This window comes from Xyrauchen texanus, chromosome 14 (genome assembly GCF_025860055.1).
Source record: "Xyrauchen texanus isolate HMW12.3.18 chromosome 14, RBS_HiC_50CHRs, whole genome shotgun sequence".
In the NCBI taxonomy this organism is placed as follows: Eukaryota; Metazoa; Chordata; class Actinopteri; order Cypriniformes; family Catostomidae; genus Xyrauchen; species Xyrauchen texanus.
In genome coordinates, this window is record NC_068289.1 from 30,619,576 (window position 1) to 30,642,560 (window position 22,985).

Sequence of the window (22,985 nt, forward strand, 5' to 3'; positions counted from 1 at the left end):
TTGTGTTTCTGTCCTAATCTCAGCCTCCTCTTTCTATCTTGTGAGTTTCAAGAAAATCTGAGGAAGTCGAAATTTGAACTCTCAAATCCTTAAAGGGGTACACACTAAATTTTAGACATCCTCCGATCTTAATGAAATTTATACCATAGATAGAGGAGGCTTGGAGAAGAACAGAAATACAAGTTTCAGCTTCCCAAGTCTGTCTAGAGCTGAGATACACATCCCAAAAGTTTAATGTGGGTCCCAATTACAATCAATTTAATGGGACAAATTGTATGTGGGATCTCAGCAATCCCTGTCTGTGATTCTTTGCTAAGAATTCCACTTTTTAGCACTTTTGCACAGTGCAGTTCTCAATATGTCCAATATATGTCTATGTATGTATGTATCTATCTGTAGGATGTTTGTCTATCTGTCTATCTGTCTGTCTGTCTGTCTGTCTATCCTTTTAGCCCATTACTTTGATTGGAAGTGGGACTTCCCACTTCCAATCAGTTTAATGGACCCAAAATCATCACTTGGTGTACTGCATTTTTATAACTTCTGGATCAAATTCAATGATTTCATCCAATGCAAATAAATTGCATGTGTGTAGTCCCATATACAGTCAAATGAATGGGCAGTGGTCTATTGGGGGACATATAGCTATACAATCAATTGCTAATTGGCAGATAGCCTGTTGAATAAATTGTTCGTGGGTGGTCCCACTTACAGTCAAATGAATGGACAGTTAGTGTGTTGGTGGACATACAGCTATACAATTAATTGCTAATGGATAGTTAGTCTGTTGGTTGACTCAGTTTGTGTGCAAAATAGATGGTTATTGGGCATATAGCGGATCCGTGGACAGCCCCGCCCTCTCAGGGTGGTCAAGGGGTCTCCCTGGTCAATTTGGGAAAAATAGAGGGTCAAGGGGATGATAATGGGTCCGTGGACAGCCCCGCCCCCCCCCCCCCGGGTGGTCTGGGGGTCTCATTGGTCACTTTTGGAAAAATAGTGGGTCAGGGGGATGATAATGGGTCCGTGGACAACCCGCCCTCGGGTGGTCTGGGGGTCTCATTGGTCACTTTTGGAAAAATAGTGGGTCAGGGGATGATAATGGGTCCGTGGACAACCCGCCCCCAGGGTGGTCTGGGGGTCTCATTGGTCACTTTTGGAAAAATAGTGGGTCAGGGGGATGATAATGGGTCCATGGACAGCCCCCCCCAGGGTGGTCAGGGGGTCTCACTGGTCAGTTTGGGTAAAATAGTGGGTCAGGGGGATGATAATGGGTCCGTGGACAGCCCCGCCCCCCCAGGGTGGTCAGGGGGTCTCACTGGTCAGTTTGGGTAAAATAGTGGGTCAGGGGGATGATAATGGGTCCGTGGACAGCCCCGCCCCCCAGGGTGGCACAGGGGTCCATGGGGGTCTTCAGGGGGCATTGCGTCCCACTCTCCCATTAAAAGAACACATTGCAACAAATGGAACGAGGGAGAGCCCTGCCCCGAGAGGCGCCCGATTGCCATCGATATGAATGGAGAAGGCGCCCATTTATTCGAGCCAGAGGTGGGACGTGAGGCCGCCCTCACGTGGGTAAAGGCTGAACTGCACTGGGAGGCTATATTCGGGGGTCTTCTTTTAAACGCCCGTGGCGGGGGTCCGCTGCGCCCGAGGTGGTCCTCCACGTCACAGACCTTCCCCGTCGGACCCCCCGAACGAACGGGCGCCCGCCCCGGGGCCCTGAAAAATTTTCTGAGGCTGGCGCGCAGGGTACAGGGACCCTCGGACACGTTCCCATATCGCAATGGACTATTAACCACCTATTTTACGACATTTTTGGATTTTTCACTTGGTTTGACTTGGCTTCCCTTATGCAGGTAAGACCGCTCTGTCCCTCGGTGGAGGGCCGGGAGGAGAATTTTGTGTTGAATGCATTTCATTTGCCGCTCCCCTTAACCGGGGCAGCGGTACCCAAATTCTCAATAATAGAGCTATTTCCTTTGCCTCTGGGTCATCTGGCCCGCAAATGCCGTTCTCACGGCACTCTGCCCCCAGATCTCAACAGTCCCGGCATGCTGGACACGGCCACAGGTCTGCCTTCAGCCCCACGACTGACGGGTCCAGAGGACGCCACCATAAGACCTCCTCCTCAGTCACTAACCCGCCCCCTACCGGGATGTTGAATTAATTTCCTCTTGAAGAGCAGACTGCACTATTTAAAAAAGACGATTCTATGCAATCCAATTAAAGAAGGTGGTTTGAATGTACTTGATTTTAATACTGATAACTGCATATTTAAGAATAAATGTATACAGAATTATTTGTGCTTTAAAAACAAAATATGGAATATCATCCCTGACCTGATATTTTAAAAGTTGGGAGGTTTGGATTTTTTTTTAGATGTAATTTTGATGTAAACAAGGTTCTGATAAAGCTATCTTGTTTTCATAGACAGGTCTTTTTATTATGGATGCTCATTTATAAACATAACTTCTTTCCACACAAATCTGTAATTTCGAATAACAAGAATATTGTATTTAAAAACAAATCTTTATTTTTTAGAAACTGGTACGATAACGGTATTGTACTGGTAAGACAGTTATTTAATAGTTTCACTGGACAACTTTTTAATTATTGTGAATTCCTTAAGATTCCAGTAACTGCTAAAGAGTTTGCAATAGTTTTTGATGCCATTCCTGGTGGCCTTATTCAACTCTGATCAGGTAATATATCCTCAGAATGTATCTCTGTATATAATACTCACATAAGTATTAATGGTTTGGAGGTTTTAGATAAAAAATTGAACAACTTCTTTATAAAAAACAATACGCAGAAATACATTGTTTCCTAAATGCAAACCATATTGGAATTCATTGTGTTAATAGATTGAATGGAAAGAGGTTTGGAAGTTACCTAGTAAATACTGTCTCACCAATAAAGTTAAAGAAATCACATATAAAGTTATTAATTTAATTTACCCAGTGAGACAATTAGTCTCAAGACTTTTTAGAGACATGGAGACTACATGTGTCTTTTGTAACTTAGAGAAAGAATCCATAAAAATGTATTCTTTGAATGTGTTTACCCAATTTATTTGGATTGATATTGAATATCTAATACTTAAACACAAAATTAAAAATTCAGCTAACTGGTAAAGATGTATTTTTTATTGTATAAGAAGAAGAGTTTAGAAGAAAATTTGGTGATGAATCTGTTAATTATATATGGAATATAGCATATACTCAAACAAAAATGGGCAAATAATAAACCTAACATCATAACGTTTAAAACTGTACTGATGAATTATATTGAGACTCTAAAAGATGCAACAAATAAAAAGGCAAAATGAAAGTATAGACTACTTGAAACATTTTCTCTTGTTAATCCATTTTAAGTTATCCCCTGGCTTTATTTGGGTTATTATTATTTGTTGTTTTTTCCTCTATCTTTTCTGTTTATACTCTTTGATGCTACTATGATTGTAACAGTACCTTGTGATCCTCTGTGTGTATTTTTTGTTGAAAGTGTTCTATAATAAAAAAAAATTGAAACACGATTGGTACTGCGCATGTGCGAAATATTTGATGTCGCTTCCTGTCATCACCAACGTTTTTACGACAGTCTGCTCTACAGGGAAGACTTTGCTGTCACGATTTGTATTGCACATGTGCTCGATTTATAAAGATGGTTTTTTTTTTTTTTGTTTGTTTGTTTTTTTATTGCATTAAACATATATATACATTGAATAACAACAGTGGGGACAAATAAAAACAATACATAAGATATCACATCTAAAGATTACATTTTCAATGTGACATAATTAAGGATGTTATATGTTTTTGAAGCCTTGGCGTTCAGAGGTTTAGACATATTATTAAAAGAGGCAAAAAGTGATTTTACATCAGCAGAAAAAATTCTAAAATTAGGTTTCGATTGTATTACTCTGGCTTTGTGAAGATGAAATGTACCTAGAAGACAAATTAACAATAAGATCAATCAAATTTAGCATCATTACAATGAATATCTGAAAGAAAAATCATAGTCTCTATAATCTGCACCAATTTGAAACATAAAAATAATAATCAGGTTATTTCTGTCCAAAAATATTAAGAGAAAGTACACTGATAAAACAAATGTAAAACGCTTAGTTACGTATGTAACCTCCGTTCCCCGATGGAGGGAAAGAGACGTTGTGTCAGAGAAGCGACACTAGGGGTCTCTCTTGAGCGCCGATATTCACCTCTGAGCTATGAAAAAAGGCCAATGAGAGTTGGCAACCAGTATTTGCATGTCCCGCCCCCGGAAATACGGGTATTTAAGCGGCGCAAATACGGGAGTTCATTCAGGATTTTTCTGAGGAGCCGGAAAAGTCCGGCTCACAACAGTGGCTCGGCTCAGCGACGTGGCAGGGAAGACACAAGGTCTCGTTCCCTCCATCGGGGAATGGAGGTTACATACGTAACCTAGACGTTCCCCTTCTGTCGCTCTCTCCACGTTGTGTCAGAGAAGCGACACTAGGGGTCCACTTACAAAGTGCCATGCGCTGAGCTGTGTACGTGAACTGCTGATACAGAAGCGAGCAGGTAGTCTTACGTGCAGAACGACCAACTGTATCAGGCTGCACGTACCCTTCCCCAATGCCCCATTTAAGCCATCAGACTCGTTACCCTGGAGGGGGGAACAAGGTGATGGCCGCCAACATGGGAACGGGCCAGCCAGGCTGGTGTCCTGGTGGAGTGAGCTCGGACCCGCAAGGGGGGGGCACGGCCTAGGTGTGATAAGCCAGGGAAATGGCGTCGACAACCCAGTGGGCAAGTCTTTGCTTGGAGACAGCGTTCCCTTTCTGCTGTCCCCCAAAGCAGACGAAGAGCTGCTCAGAGCGTCTAGTGGTCCAGATAAATACGTAAAGCACGTACTGGCCACCGCTGTGAAAGGGCTGGGTCTGCCTCCTCCCGGGGCAGCGCTTGCAGGTTCACTACCCGACCTTCTCCTGAAGGGTGTGGTAGGAACCTTGGGCACGTAGCCCGGTCGCGGCCTTAAGATCACGAAAAGTGTCTGCCGGACCGAACTCCAGGCAGAGTGCTAACAGAGAGCGCTTGCAGGTCTCCGACCCTCTTGATGGAGGTGAGCGCGATCAGCAGGGCGGTATTGAGACAGAGGGCCCTGAGTCCAACTGAGTCTAGCGGTTCGAAGGGGGGGGGTCTCTGGAGTCCCGTGAGGACATCCGAGAGATCCCAGGAGGGGAACAGGTTAGGCCGGGAGGGAGTCAACCTCCGGGCACCTTTTAGGAACCTGAAAATTAAGTCGTGCTTACCAAGAGACTTGTCGTCTACCGTGTCATGGTGGGCCGCGATAGCAGCGACATACACCTTGAGGGTGGAGGGGGACAGCCTCCTCTCCAGCCTCTCCTGTAGAAACATGAGCACTGACCTAACCGTGCACTTCTGTGGGTCTTCGGCTCAGGACGAACACCAGTCTGCGAACAGACGCCACTTTAGGGCGTAAAGATGCCTGGTCAAAGGGGCTCTGGCTTGGTTGATAGTGTCTATGACGGCCGGTGGTAGGCCGGCTAGATCTTCCGCGTCCCGCCCAGGAGCCAGACGTGGAGCTTCCAGAGGTCTGGGTGCGGATGCCAGAGCATGCCCCGTCCCTGAGAAAGCAGATCCCTCCTCAAGGGAATTCGCCAGGGAGGGGCTGACGTGAGGAGCGTGAAATCCGAGAACCACGTCCAGTTTGGCCAGTAGGGGGCCACCAGAGTGATTTGCTCCTCGTCCTCCCTGACCTTGCACAGCACCTGTGCAAGAAAGCTCACTGGGGAAAAGCGTACTTGCGCAGCCCCGCGGGCCAGCTAAGCGCCAGAGCATTTGCCCCAAGGGGAGCCTCTGTGCGGTATACCAGAGCGGGCAGTGGGAGGTTTCCTGGGAGGCAAACAGGTCTACCTGGGCCTTGCCGAACCTGTCCCAAATCAGCTGAACTAGCTGGGGGTGAAGCCTCCACTCTCCGCTGGGCAAGCTTTGTCTTGATAGTGCGTTCGCTATCACATTGAGGTTGCCGGGGATGTGAGTGGCGTGCAGTGACTTGAGTCACTGCTGGCTCCAAAGGAGGAGACGACGGGTGAGCTGTGACATGTGGAGGGAGCGTACTCCGCCATGGCGGTTTATGTAGGCCCCACCGTGGTGCTGTCTGTCCTGACCAGGACGTGCTTGCCCCGAATTAACAGAAGAAACCTCTTTAGGGCAAGAAAAACAGTCAACAGCTCTAGGCAGTTGATGTGCCAGCGCAGCGGGCCTCGGTTCCACCAGCCTGCGGCTGCGCGCCCATTGCAAACGGCGCCCCAAACCCAGTTTGGAAGCGTCGGTCGTAACCAGAACACGTCGGGACACCTGCTGCGAGGAGGCTCCTGCCCCTAGAAAGCAGAGGTCTGTCCAGGGTTTGAAGGCCTGGCGGCAGGCAGTAGTAACTTTCACCTTGTGCGTGCCGCGGTGCCGTGCTCGTCTCTGACTCGAGTCTAGAGCCAGTGCTGAAGTGGTCTCATACCATGAGAAGCACCCTTCAGAGTAATAAATTAATTAAATGAGATAAGTTCCCCTTGATTATTGAAGAGATCAGAAATAAAAAGGACATTTTGTGCCACCCACTCCTTCAAAAAAAGTGATTTGTTGCTAGACAGAACATTTTCATTATTCCAGATAATACAAGTGTGGGGGGAGAAATTGTGTTTAAATGCAATCTTCCAGGATTCAAGAGCTTGTTTGTGAAAATTAGAAAGTTTGATGGGTAATTTGCAACGTTTAAAATGACAAGATAATAAGAATTTAAGGTCACCACATTTTTCAAAAATCAGATTAGGGATCCAAAACCAGGGTAAATTACTATTAGAGATACATTTCTTTATCCAATTAATCTTCAATGTCTGATTTTTAGTCTGAAAATCCAATGCATTAAGACCGCCCTCCTTATAGGTTTTTACAAGAGTTTTACTTTGAACAAGTTCTACTTTATTTTTCCAAACAAAATGAAACAGAGTTTATAGATTTAATAATTTTTTTTATCAACATATAATGATAGAACGTGATATGCCCTCAGCTTTAGTCAATAAGACTCTCCCTTAAATTGTTAAATCTCTCTGCAGCCAGCAGTTAAATATCTTTCTTGTTTTGTCTAATTTTGGCTGAAAATTTTGGAGAAGGCGTTTGGAACCTGATTTACATATGTTAATCCCAAGATACCTGACACAACGTTTTACCTTAATTCCACAAACAGATGTTTTGTCTGAATCATGCACATACATGATTTCACTCTTCTTGGGATTCACTACCTGCCCAGAAGCTTTAGAAAAAAGATCAAAGCTACTTAAGGCAACTGAGACCTGTGATTCATTTCCAAGGAAGAGGCATGTATCATCAGCTAATTGACTGATTGTTAAAGTGTTTTCTCCAACCTTTATACCTTCAATGGATGAATTTTTTATGTATAAGCTAAGAAGTTCTGCAGCCAAAAGAAAAAGAAAGTGAGAAATGGGACATCCCTGACGGATACTTCGACCAACAACAAAACGGGGAGAAGTGCCAGCAGCTAAAGAAACAGAACTATTAATACCATTATAAAGAGTGCGTATCATATTTATAAATGAACTACCAAAACCAAATTTAGACAGTGCTTCAAAGATAAAAGAATGCTCAACAGTGTCGAAGGCTTTATAAAAGTCAATAAAAAAGATAATAGCCTCTTTGTTAACTAATTCAGAATAATCTAGAATGTCTAAAATTAATCTAATGTTGTTGGAGATGTGCCTTCCTTTTAAAAAAACAGATTGGGTGCTAGAAATAATATCAGCTAAACAAGGTTTGAGTTTATCTGAATATATGGATGCCAATCATTTATAATCTGAATTTAAGAGAGTGATTGGGCGGCAATTATCTAGGTGTTTTAATTCTTTATTAGGTTTGGGTATGAGGGATATGAGACCCTGCTTCATTGATTCTGCCAATTCGCCATTCACAGCACATTCTTTAAGTGCCTCATAGAGAAGGTCTTTAATAGAGCCCCAGAAGACTTTAAAAGCAAAAGCAGAACTACAGAGGGGAAGCTCCACTGCATTGAATATTCCACGGAGGAGCCGGTTGGGGACAGTGATGATGATATTTACACAGTTGAGTCCATTAGCACGGTGCACATGAAAGGGAAGAAATGGTTTGTTTCCCTGCGATTACATGGCAAGTCATTGCGTTGTCAGTTAGATTCAGGGGCAACATGCAATGTGATGAGCTACAAGGATAAAGTGAAGGTGGCACCGCACACACCACTCCGCCCCAGTAACATCAAATTACGGCTGTACTCAGGCGAGTCGCTGGACTCTGTGTGTGTTTTTGACACAGAATGTTTGGTCAAAGGAGAGAGATACCAACTGTCATTTGAGATAGTACAAACAAATCAAAGTCCGCTTCTCTCAGGATCTACTTGTGAACAGCTAGGCCTGATGCAGTTCACAATCCCAGATGACGTGCTCAAAATGGAACATGAACGGTGTTACCCTCTGACTAAGGAACAGTTAATTGACACATACAGTGATGTGTTCAACTTGCCTGTGGAATCTCTGCCCGGTGAGGTCCACTTTGAGCTGGATACCAGTGTTACACCGGTACAGTGTGCCCCCCAGAATGTTCCAATCGCTATGAAAGCAGCCGTCAAAGCCCAACTGGATGCGTATCAGGCAGAGGGTCATATTGCAGATGTTACAGAGCCAACAGATTGGATTAGCAACATGGTGATTGTAAAAAAAACAGACAAGCTGAGGATTTGTTTGGACCCAAAGTTCCTGAACAAAGCTCTGAAACGCTCTCATTATATAATGCCAACTCTGGAGGATGTGCTATACAAACTGCCTAAAGCAAGGATCTTCACCTTGGTTGATGCCAAGCATGCATTCTTACAGTGCAAGCTGGACCAAGAGAGCAGCTTCATGACCACATTCTGGACCCCATGGGGCAGGAAACGTTGGCTAAAGCTCCCATTTGGTGTTTCAGTGGCACCTGAGGTGTATCAGCGGAAACAGCATGAACTGTTAACAGGTTTAAAGGGAATTGAGCCCATCGCTGACGATATTCTTGTCGTTGGCTGCGGTGACACAGACCAGCAAGCTGAAAGTGATCATGATCTCAAGCTTCGGGCCCTGTTGGAGCGTTGCAGAGAGGTCAAGCTATGACTTTGCTTAAAAAATTGCAATTCAAGGTCCCCGAGTGAAGTTCCATGGTCATATCCTTTCATTCACAGGCTTGAAGCCCGACCAAGAGAAGGTGAGGGCTATCATGGACATGCCCAACCCCACAGATGCCAAAGGTGTACAGCGTCTCATTGGCTTTGCTAATTATTTAGCCAAGTTTATGCCCCACTTGTCGACTGTTTGCGAGCCACTTCGGCGTTTGCTCGACAAAAACATACCGTGGCACTGGCTACCCAAACATGACGATGCAGTTCGCAAGCTCAAATCCATGGCCACATCGATGCCTGTGCTGCGCTATTATGATGTTACTAAGCCTATCACAGTACAAAGTGACTCCAGCCAAAGTGGTCTTGGGTGCTGTCTTATGCAAGAAGGACGGCCTGTTGCCTTCGCTTCAAGAGCCCTCACTCCCACAGAAAAAAATTATGCTCAAATCGAGAAAGAGTTTCTCAGTATCGTCTTCGCTTGCCAAAGATTTCACCATTACTTGTACGGCCGAGAGTTGGTGACAGCAGAGACTGACCACAAACCCTTGATCACTATATTCTGCAAACCACTTCTCAGTGCACCCAAGCGACTTCAGAGCATGCTCATGACACTTCAAAACTACAGTCTCAAGGTTGTCTACAAGCCGGGGTCTAAAATGTTTATCAGTGACATGTTGAGCAGGGCAGCTGCTGACTGTACAGGCAAGGGAGCAGTTTACCAGCGGCATGCCATATGCCATCTGCAGAAAGAGCAAGAGGATGTACAACTCATCAACCAAGCAGAATACTTGAATGTGACTGACCAGCGGCTGAAGACAATCAGGGAGCATACTGAAAGGGATGATGCACTACAGGCCCTTAAGGCCACTGTCCTTGCAGGCTGGCCTGATGAGAAAGAAAAAACAACACACATCATCCGAGAATTCTGGCCTTATCGAGATGAAATTAGTGTGCAAGATGGTATTTTGTACCGTGGACAGAAAGTTATTATCCCCAAGTCACTACGTCCAGAGATGCTCAAGCGCATACATTCAAGCCATATAGGAGGTGACGCATGTTATCGTCAAGCCCGTGACACACTGTATTGGCCTAGTATGCAAGCAGAAATCAAAGACTTTGTGAGCAATTGCTCGACTTGCAAGGAATTTGCGCACAACCAACAGAAGGAAACCATGCTATCTCATGCCATCCCTGGCAGACCATGGCAGATCATCAGCATGGACTTTTTTAGTCACCGGCAAAAGGACTATCTTCTAATTGTGGATCATTACTCAGATTTTTGGGAGATTGAACTGCTTACTGATCTATCTGCTGAAAAGGTAATTAAGCGCTGCAAGTCTCAGTTTGCTCGACATGGTCAGCCAGATAGAGTGATCACAGATAATGGCCCTCAGTTTGGTGCTCTGTTTAAGCGTTTTGCCTCCAGCTGGGAATTTGAGCATGTCACTTCTTCACCAAGACATCCTAAATCAAATGGAAAGGCTGAGTCAGCCGTCAAGATTGCTAAGAACCTTCTGCGCAAAGCTATGCACGACAGAACTGACCCTTGGAAAGCAATCCTTCATTGGAGAAACACCCCTGCTGAAGACATGGACAGTAGCCCTGCACAAAGGTTAATGTCGCGGAGACTGAAAATGTCTCTTCCAGTAACAAACAAGCTTCTAGAGCCATGTGTTGTAACTGGGGTTGTGGAGCGGCTTCACCACCGAAAGCAGTTGGCAAAATCCTATTATGATAGGTCAGCTCGTGATCTGCCAGAGCTAAACATAGGAGAGAGGATCCGCATGAAGCCCCTTCCAGGGGAAAACCCTGCGCTATGGAGGGTCGGCACCTGCCTTCAGAAAGTGGCACCACGCTCTTATCTTGTGAATGTGGGTGGATCCCTATATAGACGAAACCGAGTGCACCTAAGAATGGCAGAGTCAACCACCACACAAGCATTGGACAGTACTGTACCCGAATTGCCTCTTATGCTGGAAGGGAGTGTTGCAGAGGCCCTTTCATCTGCTGACTCACCTCCTGCGAAGCCCACACCACAGGCTTCACTTGGCCCTGTCAAACCCTCATCATCAGATGGTCGCACTTACACTAGGGCTGGCCGATTGTCCAAGCCACCCAAGAGGCTTGATTTGTAATAAGTTAGAAATGCTGCTGTGGCAGTTTTGGAAAGGAAAAGAACAGTTAATGTAACAAGGACTCTATAGTCATGGCATTAGTGCCTAATTTGAAATGTATTGCAGTTGCTTTAAAGGTTAGGTTGCCTAAAGTTTCTATAGTATTTTGTTCTTATTTACTTCTTATTTTAGAAGGGATTCTTTAGTTCATATTTGTAAAGGGGATGTTACGGTATGTAATGAATCATGCGATCGGCAGTCGATTGCTTTTGGCTGTTGTCCTCGGGCTGTTCTGTTGTCAATACAGTTGTAGAGCTGCACTTGCATGTCTGACTCCTCTTTATGTTATACCTATGTTATACAGCTGCATAAACAGTGATAAGGTATTTTTGATCTAGACTTTAAGGCGATGAAACGGCTGGGGGTTAATTGGATTTGTATTTATGATCTAGACTTTAAGGCATTTTTTAATCTAGTTTTTATAAGGTGATGAACCTTACCATGGTGTTTTGCTGCGATAAGCGTTTTATCGAGATTTCGAAGTGTCATTTTAAATCTTTGATCTCTGAATATTTCACAACAAAAAACGGGGTGTTATATTGACCGTACTTTTTAAATATACCAATGTTGCGTTCTTTTCAGATTTTAGTACGCCTCTCCAAAACTCCTCCCTATTTAAAACGGACTGTTGAGCGTTTGTGGGCATCTGTTACAGCAAACCCATTCAGGATCATGTACGATACGGCAGAGGGTGTTTAACACGTAGCATTACTTTTTAAAATGGCATTTATTTTCAAAAGTATGTGTTGGTTGTACAATGATTTTTAAATAATTGTACTTTACAGGTAAAAAACCTTACGTTTTTTAACTTGAATGTTTAACAGGTTTTAAACATTTTGTCTGTACGTAATTCAGGACAAACGGTCATGAAAACTTGGATCGCATTGATCAGCTGTGTAAGTTTACGTAAAGATATTTTTTTTCATGTATTTATATATTAGAAGTGTTTAGATATTATGTGACTATATTCTTTTTATTTTCAGTGACTACACCGTTAATTAATAAAACAATGGATCAGACCAGATCTGTCAACAGACGTGCGCTGCAAGGTATGCATATATCATTTTGCGGTCTATCTCTATCATACAATATTGATAAAACAATGCAAATAAAAATATATAATTTTTTTCTGTGTTTGTAGATATTTAAAATGTTGACTTGTCATCGCTTGTCTCACAACTGGGGTTTGCCACAACTGAACCAAAGGCCTCACTGTCACTCCGTTCATGGATACGCAACAAGGATAGCATTCCGAGGAATTAACAAAGTCCCCGATTACATGCTGTATCCCCTGTGGCTGGAAACAGTACGAGAAGCTATTTTGGCGGGAAAAAAACGTGTGAGTTTATCAGGAGAACGGAGAAACAATCAAACACCGGCACGACAACTACATTCAGTGTTATACAAGTCAATTGGTGAGTATGATTTCACGATAACATTGTTAAAAAATGGTAATCCCTCGCTAATACACATATTCTATTCTCATTCTTTATATAGATCTGTAAACAACCTGTTTGCTGAGTGATGAGGACCCCATATTGATCTTCGACGATGCATTTTTCATGAGAAGCTGGGACTCCAGTAGCTTCAGCGAGTCGATTGTTCCCGACAACAGCGATAATGCAATCTCAGCATCTGAAGACCCTGTGGTTTCAGATGATGTTATGAATGATGAGGACCTGTTGCTAAACGATGCGGGGGGGGGGTGATTTTGGAGATTAATACAGTCTTGGATTGTGCGGACGGCGATACGGATAATCAGGCGTGTGCGGAAGAGTCAGTGCTGAATGCTGATGAAACTCTGCCATCAATTTAAAATAACTTTTCCCATGACTTGTTGATGGATCTGCGTGAACAGAATCAAAAAGTTGGACATCATTTCAAAGAATGTCAAACCCCTTTGCGACTGTTTCCACATGGTAATGACAAACTCAGTAGAGCAAGGAAGCCTTATATGGATTATCCTAGATCGAGTTGGTGCCAATCGAAAAGTGTAAAATAAATACGACCGTGTGCTCCAGGACGCCAATCCAACTCATGGTAACACTTTTATCCAACATCAATAACGCTGTCATAGATGGTAGAAAATAACTAATTGTGTTTATGACTGATTTGTGTTAAAAGGGGTGTTGTTTTGGCTTACTTATTTATTTGATCTGTGATTGTTTTTTTCATAAAGTAGATTTACTAGAGAAACTAGTATGTATGCAGACATGATGGACAATATTTGTTTTTCCAATACAGCACAATTGTGCCTGCCCACTTTTTCATCTGTGTCTGTTCTGAAAGTATTCCCATTGATGCTCTAGAACTTTAATTTTTTAGCTTTTTAAACCCAAGTGCTCTGAGGTGAATCTATATAGTTTAACTTCATGTTCATCCCACACCACAGAAAAGTTGCTGACTTTATCTAACGTTTTCATTCCAGATGGGTTACATTTGTGAAAGGGGCCCTTTTATTGATCACAAGATTTATTTTTTCTTTTACTAGAATCTTATCTGGCATGTCTTCTGAACTCAAAGTTTCAAACTTCTCAAATGCTGATCTACACATTAATAATGCAAACCTGGTTCCTTGTGGAACGAAATGACAATTAATGCAGGGTTGAAGCAAAGAAAAGATCCAGCATGTTTGGTTATATCAATATAAACAAATTACACCGAAGTCAAAATAATATACACATGTAATTTTATTTCTTAAATGCAGTTTGACGCAGACCATAGCACATTTGACCTTGTTTAACTTGTATCGTACATACATTTGTCGTGTGTCCTTTTATCTGTAGTAAAGCCTTTTGAAATGGTAGAATCTTTCAGAAAACCACTGTGAACAAAGATAAATAGACTTGTCTAAATCAAAGTTATTTAAGATGCTCCTTATCCAAGTGAGTTTCTTGTGTCAAAGCTATATCAATGTTCTCCCCTTTTAGAAAGGACTTGTGTTCCCCCATTAATGTTTCAAGAGCACAACATAGCCATTTCTTGAAAGCGAAATGTAAAGCATATCCCAGTTTCAATAACCTTCCATGAAATGGCAAAACACATAAAATGTGAGCTGAGCAGAACAAGCAACTTCAACCTCATGTGACCCTGCATACACATACATTGTATTTTGGCATACACATACATTGTATTTCATTCCATTTAAAATGATGGATTTCTGTTCAGGAGACTCTGGGCTGTCCTTACATATTCAGGCCAAAACTTTCACCATACAGAGTCATGTGACAAAACGACGACAATCTCAGAATTTGTCTTTGGGAGAAACGGCAACAAATACATCTGGTAAGAAACCTAAATACATTTTTAGATCAATCGCTTTGAGTCAAAAGTTTAGTCTAGTTTCGTTCTATATGCCATTTTATTTGAGGGATTTATCGTGGAACACCACACTGCTAAGTGCAATGTTTTCATTAGAAGTCCTAGATTTACTGTGCATTATCACATAGACAAAAATGTTGCTTTAAGAGATTTTATGGCGTTAGGATGACAAGGTGCATTTTGAACAGTTCTGAGACCAGTGCAGACAGGCATGCCATTCACTAAATCGGGAGCAAGGGAACATCCTATAGCTTTCCTATAAAGCCAAGTGTGTTCAATCTGCATATGATGTTTGAATCTAACATGTAAGTTAGTTCTTTATATAAAAAGTGGTCTATAAAGTTTATTCCTTAAATCAACTTAACATCAATGCATTTTACACAATTTTTGAAATAAAAATATAAAAAATTTGAAGGTGGTGACAAAGATATAGCACACTGTTCGAAGTTATTTGCAATGGTTACCTTAAGGTGGAAGTTTTGTTAGTGTAACCTAATGTATTCAGGTTGATTCAATGATGTAAAATTTCACACACAAATAATAGAATTCTGTATGGCCATATATCAACAAGGCAGTCATTTGGCCACAGGTAATCACAACCGTGCTGATTTAAGGCCATACAGCTTGAGTGTGAGTGTGATTTATTTTCATCAGTTCAACGAACAAGTAAATAAAAAAAATGACAGCCAAAAAAAAAATCTTCCTTGTGCTTACATCACCGGCCAGGATCTACTGATTACCTGCGTATGTCGCGTCTCCCAAACAGTGACGGTATAGCTGTATGTGAATAAGAAGCTGGATTCGGCCTCGTGTGTAGTCAACTTGCTGAAGATAATGGTATTTTGGTTAAATACATCCTATTTTCTCTATTTAAAAATAGCTGTACCAGCAGGGTCCTCCCTGGGTATTTCCCGGTAACCGGTGCATTTTTCGCCTCTTTCATGTAAAATGTTTACATCGGCTCCCAATGCGGAAACTTCAGTAGGAAAGCACCTTGAGAGTGTGATTACTTTCTGTTGTGTCTCTCAGCTGTAATAAGCCTTAATGCTGAATCTGTTTAACTCTATTTACCAGCTGTAGTGTAGTAGTAATCTGAGCGATCATTGAGTGAGAGACTATGCCGATGATTTCAAAGAAACCTCTCGCTGATTGACATCACTGACTCAGTCAATTTAACTGGCTCACAACACGTAAAAATGGTCTATTGTCACCACCTGCTGGCTAAAATATTAGATGTCAAAGAGAAACATGAAAAAACACATCTAGCTGCTTTTAACACCTGTTCAATGAGGTCACCAGAACTGGCTGGATCCAGCTCCTTTCCTGCTTCATGTTGGACTCCACTGCTACGTGTTGCTGTGTGATGATGACTAATAGCAGCCGGTGCCAGCCAAACATCACTTCAGTCTATTACAATGAACTTCAAAGGATGAACTGATGCCAACTCCAACCATAAGACATGGGATACTTCATATGCCACTGCCTGAACCTTGTATTTAAGAAAGAACTCACCGAAATTACCGCCCGGTTGAACTGCGATGCACCTCACTGATCTCTGCATGCATCACCTTGGTCTAATGATGGACTACATTCTTAAAATGGAATAAATACATCAATGAATTGCCAACAAAACACTTCATTAGCCAACTATCAATGATAATTGCATCTACCTGTATGTGAACATCTGCAGTTAATCCAGGATGAACTTCAAAGACATTAGTCATTAAACTTACAGTTCATACAAAATCTTTGTTTAAACACTGGCCCTTAACACTTATTTTAATAATTTTAAACCATGACTTTCACTATACATAAGTAATATTGGCATTATATTCATGATGTTAGCCAGAGAGGAACTGACTGCCACAATGAGTCTGGTTTCTCCCAAGGTTATTTTTCTCCATTAACCAAAATCTTATGGAGTTTTGTGTTCCTTGCCACAGTCGGCTTCGGCTTGCTCACTGGGGTTATAAATACAATTATAATTTAATTATAAACACAATTCACAATCGTATTTTATCAAACTACACAATAATGACTAAGACGTTATAGATATTGCAGTTTCATTTTCTGTTAATGCACGATCTTCTGTAAAGCTGCTTTGAAAGGTTGTGTGTTGTAAAAGGTGCTATACAAATAAAAAGGACTTGACTTAAAACATCAGTGCTGCTCTAACACTTTAGTTTAGAATGCCACAAACACAAGCGGAGGGATACAAACAGGATAGTGACCAAGTGCTGCAATTCTGGGACATCAGCACTCCTGGAGCGCCTCTTGTCCAATCAGATTCGAAGACCAGAACTAACTGTTGTATAATAAATCAAATTTTTAACTTGAATAAAAGCAGTTAATTTAGATGCCTCCACATGAAGCACATTTATGTTAACACTTTTTTAAATGTAGGGGGCAAATTGTGGAAGGTGCAATCATGCTGTGCCAGGTTGCCATGGCAGAGACTGTGGCGAACAGATAAAATCCAGTGTGCAAAAAGATGCTGATGAGAACATTAAAGTTCACATCTGATGAGTGATTAATCATATAATACTAGCAGCAGTGGTTGTATAAACAAATTAAACTGTATAACAATATTACTGTGCATACCATCTGAAAATTTTTATTTTGCTCTCTCTTTCAGCAATCTTAAAATGTAATGCAATTTCCACATCATTCCAAAGCAACAGTTAAATTAAACAAATATTTCCACTTTCAAAATGTCTAAATTGCTATAAATCTAATTGCATTTGATAAAATGGAGAGACAACACTTACTGTCAATGTCTGTGTTTATGTCTCTATCATGGTTTGCTATTTGAAATGAAAGCTAAGCCCCTGTTTAAAGGCAGCCAATTCCTCTATATTTTGGTAGCTATAAAAATCTGTGCACAATTTCTGCAATTTTGACAATATATAACTTTCAATTCAATTCAATTCAATTTTAGTTGTATTAGCCTTTCACAACACACATTGTTTCAAAGCAGCTTTACAGAAGATTAGGTATTAACAGAAAATAAAACTGTAATGTCTATAATGTTGATGAGTCATCATTGTGTAATTAGATAAAATACGATTGTTAATCATGTAAAAAATAAGTAATTAAATAATAATTGTATTTATAACCCCAGTGAGCAAGCCGAAGGCGACTGTGGCAAGGAACACAAAACTCCATAAGATGTTTGTTAATGGAGAAAAATAACCTTGGGAGTTGTAGTGGGCTAAAGCACATAACTGGTAATCAGAAGGTCGCTGGTTTGATCCCCACAGCCACCTCCATTTTGACCTTGAGTGAGGCACTTAACTCCAGGTTGCTCCAGGGGAATTGTCCCTGTAATAAGTGCACTGTAAGTCGCTTTGGATAAAAGCATCTGCCAAATGCATAAATGTAAATGTAGTGCAAGTCATGGTTTAAAATGATTAAACTAAGTGTTAAGGGCCAGTGTTTAAACAAAGATTTTGTATGAACTGTAAGTTTAATGACTAATGTCTTTGAAGTCCATCCTAGATTAACTGCAGAAGTTCATATAGATGAAATTGTCCATGTTTATTGGCTGATGAAGGGCTTTTGTTGGTGATTGATAGTCTATGTATTCCATTTCAAGAGCATAGTCCATCAATAGGCCGAGGTGATGCACATACAGAGATCAGTGAGGTGCATCGTAGATCAACCTGGCCGGTAATTTCAGTGAGTCCATCCTAAATCCAAGGTTCAGGCAGTGGCATATGAAGTATCCGATGTCTTATGGTTGGAGTTGGCATCAGTTCATTTGGCTGGCACCGGCTGCTATTAGCCATCATCACACAGCGACATGTAGCAGTGGAGTCCAACAGGAAGCAGGAATGGAGCTGGAAACAGCCAAATTTGGTGACCTCAGGATTGGAGTTCCGAGGTTGAGACAGGGAAAAAAATTAAATAATATAAGCATAGATGCAATTCAATTTATTGCATAGTTATAGATCATGATCGGTGTTTCTGGTTTCTAGTTCCAGCAGACTAAACTAAAGCAGTCTAATTGTGGGTTGAAGGATAAATTAGGTGTATGCCTAGCTAAATAGATGAGTCTTTAGTCTAGACTGAGGGAGTGTGTCTGCATCTTGAACAGTGTTAGGGAGACTGTTCCATAGGTTAGGAGCCAAATATTAAAAGGATCTACCACCTTTTGTGGATTTTTATATTCTAGGAACAATTAACCGGCCAGAATTTTGCGATCGTAATGACCGTGATGGAATATAATGTGGTAGAAGGTTACTTAAGTACTGCAGAGCTGGATCATTCAAAGCTTTGTATGTAGTTAAGAGAATTTAAAAATGAATATGAAATTTAACAGGTAGCCAATGTTACAATGATAAAATGGGGCTAATATGATCATATTTCTTGGTTCTCGTTAGCACTCTGGCTGCTGCATTTTGAACCAATTGAAGTTTATTTATTGACCTTGCTGGACATCCTCCTAATACTGCATTACACTAATCTAGTCTTGAGATCATGAACGCATTAATTAGTTTTTCGGCATCAGCAACAGAGAGCATGTGCTGTAATTTAGCAATATTTCTTACGTGGAAGAATGCTGTTCTGCAAACATTGGACATTTTATTTTCAAGGGACAGAATGGTATCAAATATAAGATAATGTAACAATACATCCATCGAGAGTCAAATTATATTTCAGCTGCTTATTTTGTGAGGTTTTTTTTGTCCAATAATTAGTACCTCTGTTTTGTCAGAATTGAGTAGAAGGAAATTTCTATCAGAAAACCAGATACAGTGCAGAATTCAGAAATATTCAGACCCCTTCATTTTTTCACATTTTAATATGTTGCAGCCTTATGCTAAAATGCATCAAATTATAATTTTTTCACATCAATCTACACTCAATACCCCATAATGAAAAATCAAAAAACAGATTTTTGATAACTTTGCAAATTTATTAAAATAAAAAACTGAAATATCACATTGACAATTATTCAGACCCTTTGATATGACACTTGAAATTTAGCTCAGGTGAATAACAAAATGTGAAACAAATGAAGGGTCTGAATACTTTCTGAATGCATTGTATATCCGCCAATCCAGAAACATTAAAAATACTCTCTATTTAAAAAGTATAGCCACAAGACAAACAATATGCACGATAAATGGATTTTAGTGTGATAAAGTCACTTACTAACCTATTATTGTAAGTACATTTATACAAATATAAGAAAAACATTTCTGCCTTTAAATCCTTCAAATATTGTTCCCAAAAACTAACATTGTAAGTGCCTCACTGTAACCTCTATTTTTTGCTTTAAATGTTTTTTCTAGCTGTACTATCTGTGACTAAATGCACATATAAATGAACAATTCTTTGTGCTATTTAAATAAATGTGAATGCTGCTGTTGCGTCTTAAATAACTTTTGAGACTGTTGTAATCTGAAGAGTTGCAGATTATTTTTTTATGTAAAATATACATTCATGTGACATTTTCTCAACTTCAACAAAGTAGAAAATGGCCTAAAAAATCCCTAAATTAACCACTTTCCCCATGAAATAAAAATGAATGCTTACTCTCATTGTCTTGCATAATGGGCAACTGTCACATTGATGTGTTTTAATTTCATGTCTTTTATTTTGAAGATCATGTTCAGTTCATGTGTTTCATCCGTCCTGTCTTGTCATTGGTTCATGTGTTTTTGTCTTGTTAACCTGTTTATTAGTTCAGTCCTGCCATTGGTTCTCATGTTAGTAGTTCTGGTCATTCATTGGTTGTCTTGTTACGTTTATGTTTGCTTTGTGCATTTATAGCTTCACACAGTCTTGAACTTCTGAAGGCTGTACTCTGAAAAATCAGGTAAGTGTCATACTTAAGAACTTTGCTCAAAGTAGTTTTGTTGGTTTTCTAGAATATTTTCTGATAGTCTCCAGTGTGCTGTATGAGTCCAGATATATATTACTTGTCCTGCTTGTTTTCAGATTAATCATGGAAGTGATTATAACTCTTCTGCTTCTCTTCAGTACATTTTCTCTGGGGAATACAGAAGGTAACAAGACATTTATTTAGCAATACAAAATGTCCTTTATTTTTTCAAAGCTAACTAAAATCAATTAACTTTTACACATGTATTTGGTCCTGTGGCAATGATTGGTGACTGTCTTGCATGTAGTTATGTGCAACAAAACATTGCAGTGTTTTCCACAATAAACACATGTCAAGTTCATGCAAAACTCATTCTGGACAACATCTTGGCTGTGAATATTACAAGAGCAACAAAGTGTGTTTTTACTGTGTAGTTGAAGACTGCCCCTTTGGATGGACGCCTTTTGGCGAGAAATGCTACAAATTCTTCTCTCCGCAAGTTGACTGGATCACAGCTGAGGTGACTTGTTGGTTGCAGCAATATGAAGTTGATCATTTGAATAAAAATCCTTGTTTGCTAATAAATGCAGGAATATTCAGGACCGTTCCCTGTTTAAAATGTCTATTAGGATTTATTGAAAATGAAATATTTGTGCCTTCTGCTAGAATATTAGATTTTGCATTAACTGAATGTGTCTTTAGAAAAACTGTCAAAGCCTTGACGCAAATCTTGCACCTGTGCGAAGTCAAGTGGAAAACGAATTTCTGCTCAGTCTGATGCCTGTTTCTGCACGTTGTTGGGTTGGTGGTCATGATGGGGTAAAGGTAAGTAATTCTGCTTTTACAAGAGATGACAAACCGTTTTGTGATTCCTAACAAGACTTGTTTATCAGACAGACTGAAATGTATGCTAAACTAAGGTTCTAATGAAGATTATTAAATGGACACTACTTTGAATGTGTTCGTGACCGAATAACCCTCTGAATGAAATCTGTAAAATGGTACACTTAATCATTCTACACACATTAGGATGGACAATGGTTGTGGAGTGATGGGACCACCTTTGACTACACCAACTGGTGCTCTAATGAGCCTAGTGGGGGTACTGAGAACTGCTTGGAGATAAACTGGACCAGTAAGCATACAGTTTGGTTCCTTGAATCCTGACTATTCACAATACTATAATGTCCTATAATATGATTCATTTGTTGTCTGAAGTTCAACATTTCATGTTCTATGTCTGATATATGGGTGTACCCCATTTTGGTTGAGACCTAATGGTGATATTCATCTTACCAACAGATAAACGTTGCTGGAACGATCTACCCTTTTCAACTCCAATGGGCTATATTTGTGCTAAACGCGTGTGATCAGATGAAATTGTGCTTCAGAGGTACTTTTTGTCCTCCAGGCATGTAAATGTATTCTGATTTTGCCATCTCCAATCTCTTTCGGATTCATTATGAATTGAAATGTATCTTCTCTTCTGAATTGTATTAAACGTCTTTTGAAACCATCAAATCAATAAAAACATTGAATCAAACCCTGTTTCTTTTGAAGTTTAATCCCCAAAATGTATTTAATGCAATGTTAAAGCATGGAGTAGGTGACCGTTAACATGACCACACTCCACTTGATCATGAACCCACTTAAAGGGGAAATGGGAATTTATGCATGCTATAGTACATTTGAGCTAGTTTCATATGCCAGTGGAAAATCAAAAAGTTCAGAACGAGAGACACTTGTCTGTATGCAGTCCTGACAAGTGATCTCAACAAAGCAAAACCGTGCCTGCCCACTTTCAGCTGTGTCCGTTCTGGGAGTGTTGACCTTTCCATAAAAACAAATCCTTTGGTAGGTTCTTAGCCACGAACGAACCAACCAGCTTTTGAGGAATCGCAACATTGCAAAAAGTATTTGAACATCGGACCAACAAAGGTACAACACCGTGCACTTGCATCTTTCATGGGGGCACGAATTACAATCCCATGAAGCATTGGGAATCACTATTTGGTTAAAAGCTGAGAAGTTCAGAAACTTGGTTTTACGTTTGGAACCAACTTTCCGATATTAGATGCGTTGTTTGACTGTGAAGGAAGTCTGTCACACCGAGTGCATCATGATCGTGGGTGGTCCCTTCCAGGATTTGTGTTTTTTTTTTTTTTTCCCTCCAGCTTCCATGGCTGTAGTTCTCTGGACTTTTCACAGCTGTACCATGGATCATAGTTCACCAAAAATTGCAGGTTTTTTTTTTTTTTAAACCATGCAGTTGTGATGACACTACTGGCTTCAACAGATTTGTTTACCATGGATTAACCTCAGAGGTCAAGGTGTTTCCTCAAGGTTTAGTTATTAATATCCATTAGTCTACAGAAATTACAGCACCCATTTGGTTATATTTTCCAATAAATATATTTCACTTTGGTATTTATCTTGAATCAAAATGTAGAACTTTTAGAACAATACATTTT

At 40.7% G+C, this 22,985-nt stretch overlaps 1 protein-coding gene across 1 annotated transcript; it reads left to right on the forward strand.

The window, feature by feature from the left end:
- The first annotated feature begins 20,637 nt into the window (after positions 1 to 20,637).
- LOC127654600 (ladderlectin-like) lies at positions 20,638 to 22,024 on the forward strand. Its single transcript, XM_052141816.1, has 5 exons — positions 20,638 to 20,698; positions 20,949 to 21,034; positions 21,217 to 21,339; positions 21,544 to 21,649; positions 21,817 to 22,024. Exons 1-5 carry the CDS (start codon positions 20,638 to 20,640, stop codon positions 21,882 to 21,884), a joined length of 444 nt encoding a protein of 147 aa, XP_051997776.1. The 3' UTR covers positions 21,885 to 22,024.
- The last annotated feature ends 961 nt before the right edge of the window (positions 22,025 to 22,985 follow it).

Excerpts from the sequence above, each read along its gene's own strand:
- LOC127654600 (XM_052141816.1), top strand. The coding sequence starts at position 20,638 with ATGGAAGTGATTATAACTCTTCTGCTTCTCTTCAGTACATTTTCTCTG. Across the intron at positions 21,340-21,543 it reads GTGGTCATGATGGGGTAAAG|GATGGACAATGGTTGTGGAG; the intron begins GTAAGTAATTCT and ends TACACACATTAG. Across the intron at positions 21,650-21,816 it reads CTTGGAGATAAACTGGACCA|ATAAACGTTGCTGGAACGAT; the intron begins GTAAGCATACAG and ends TCTTACCAACAG.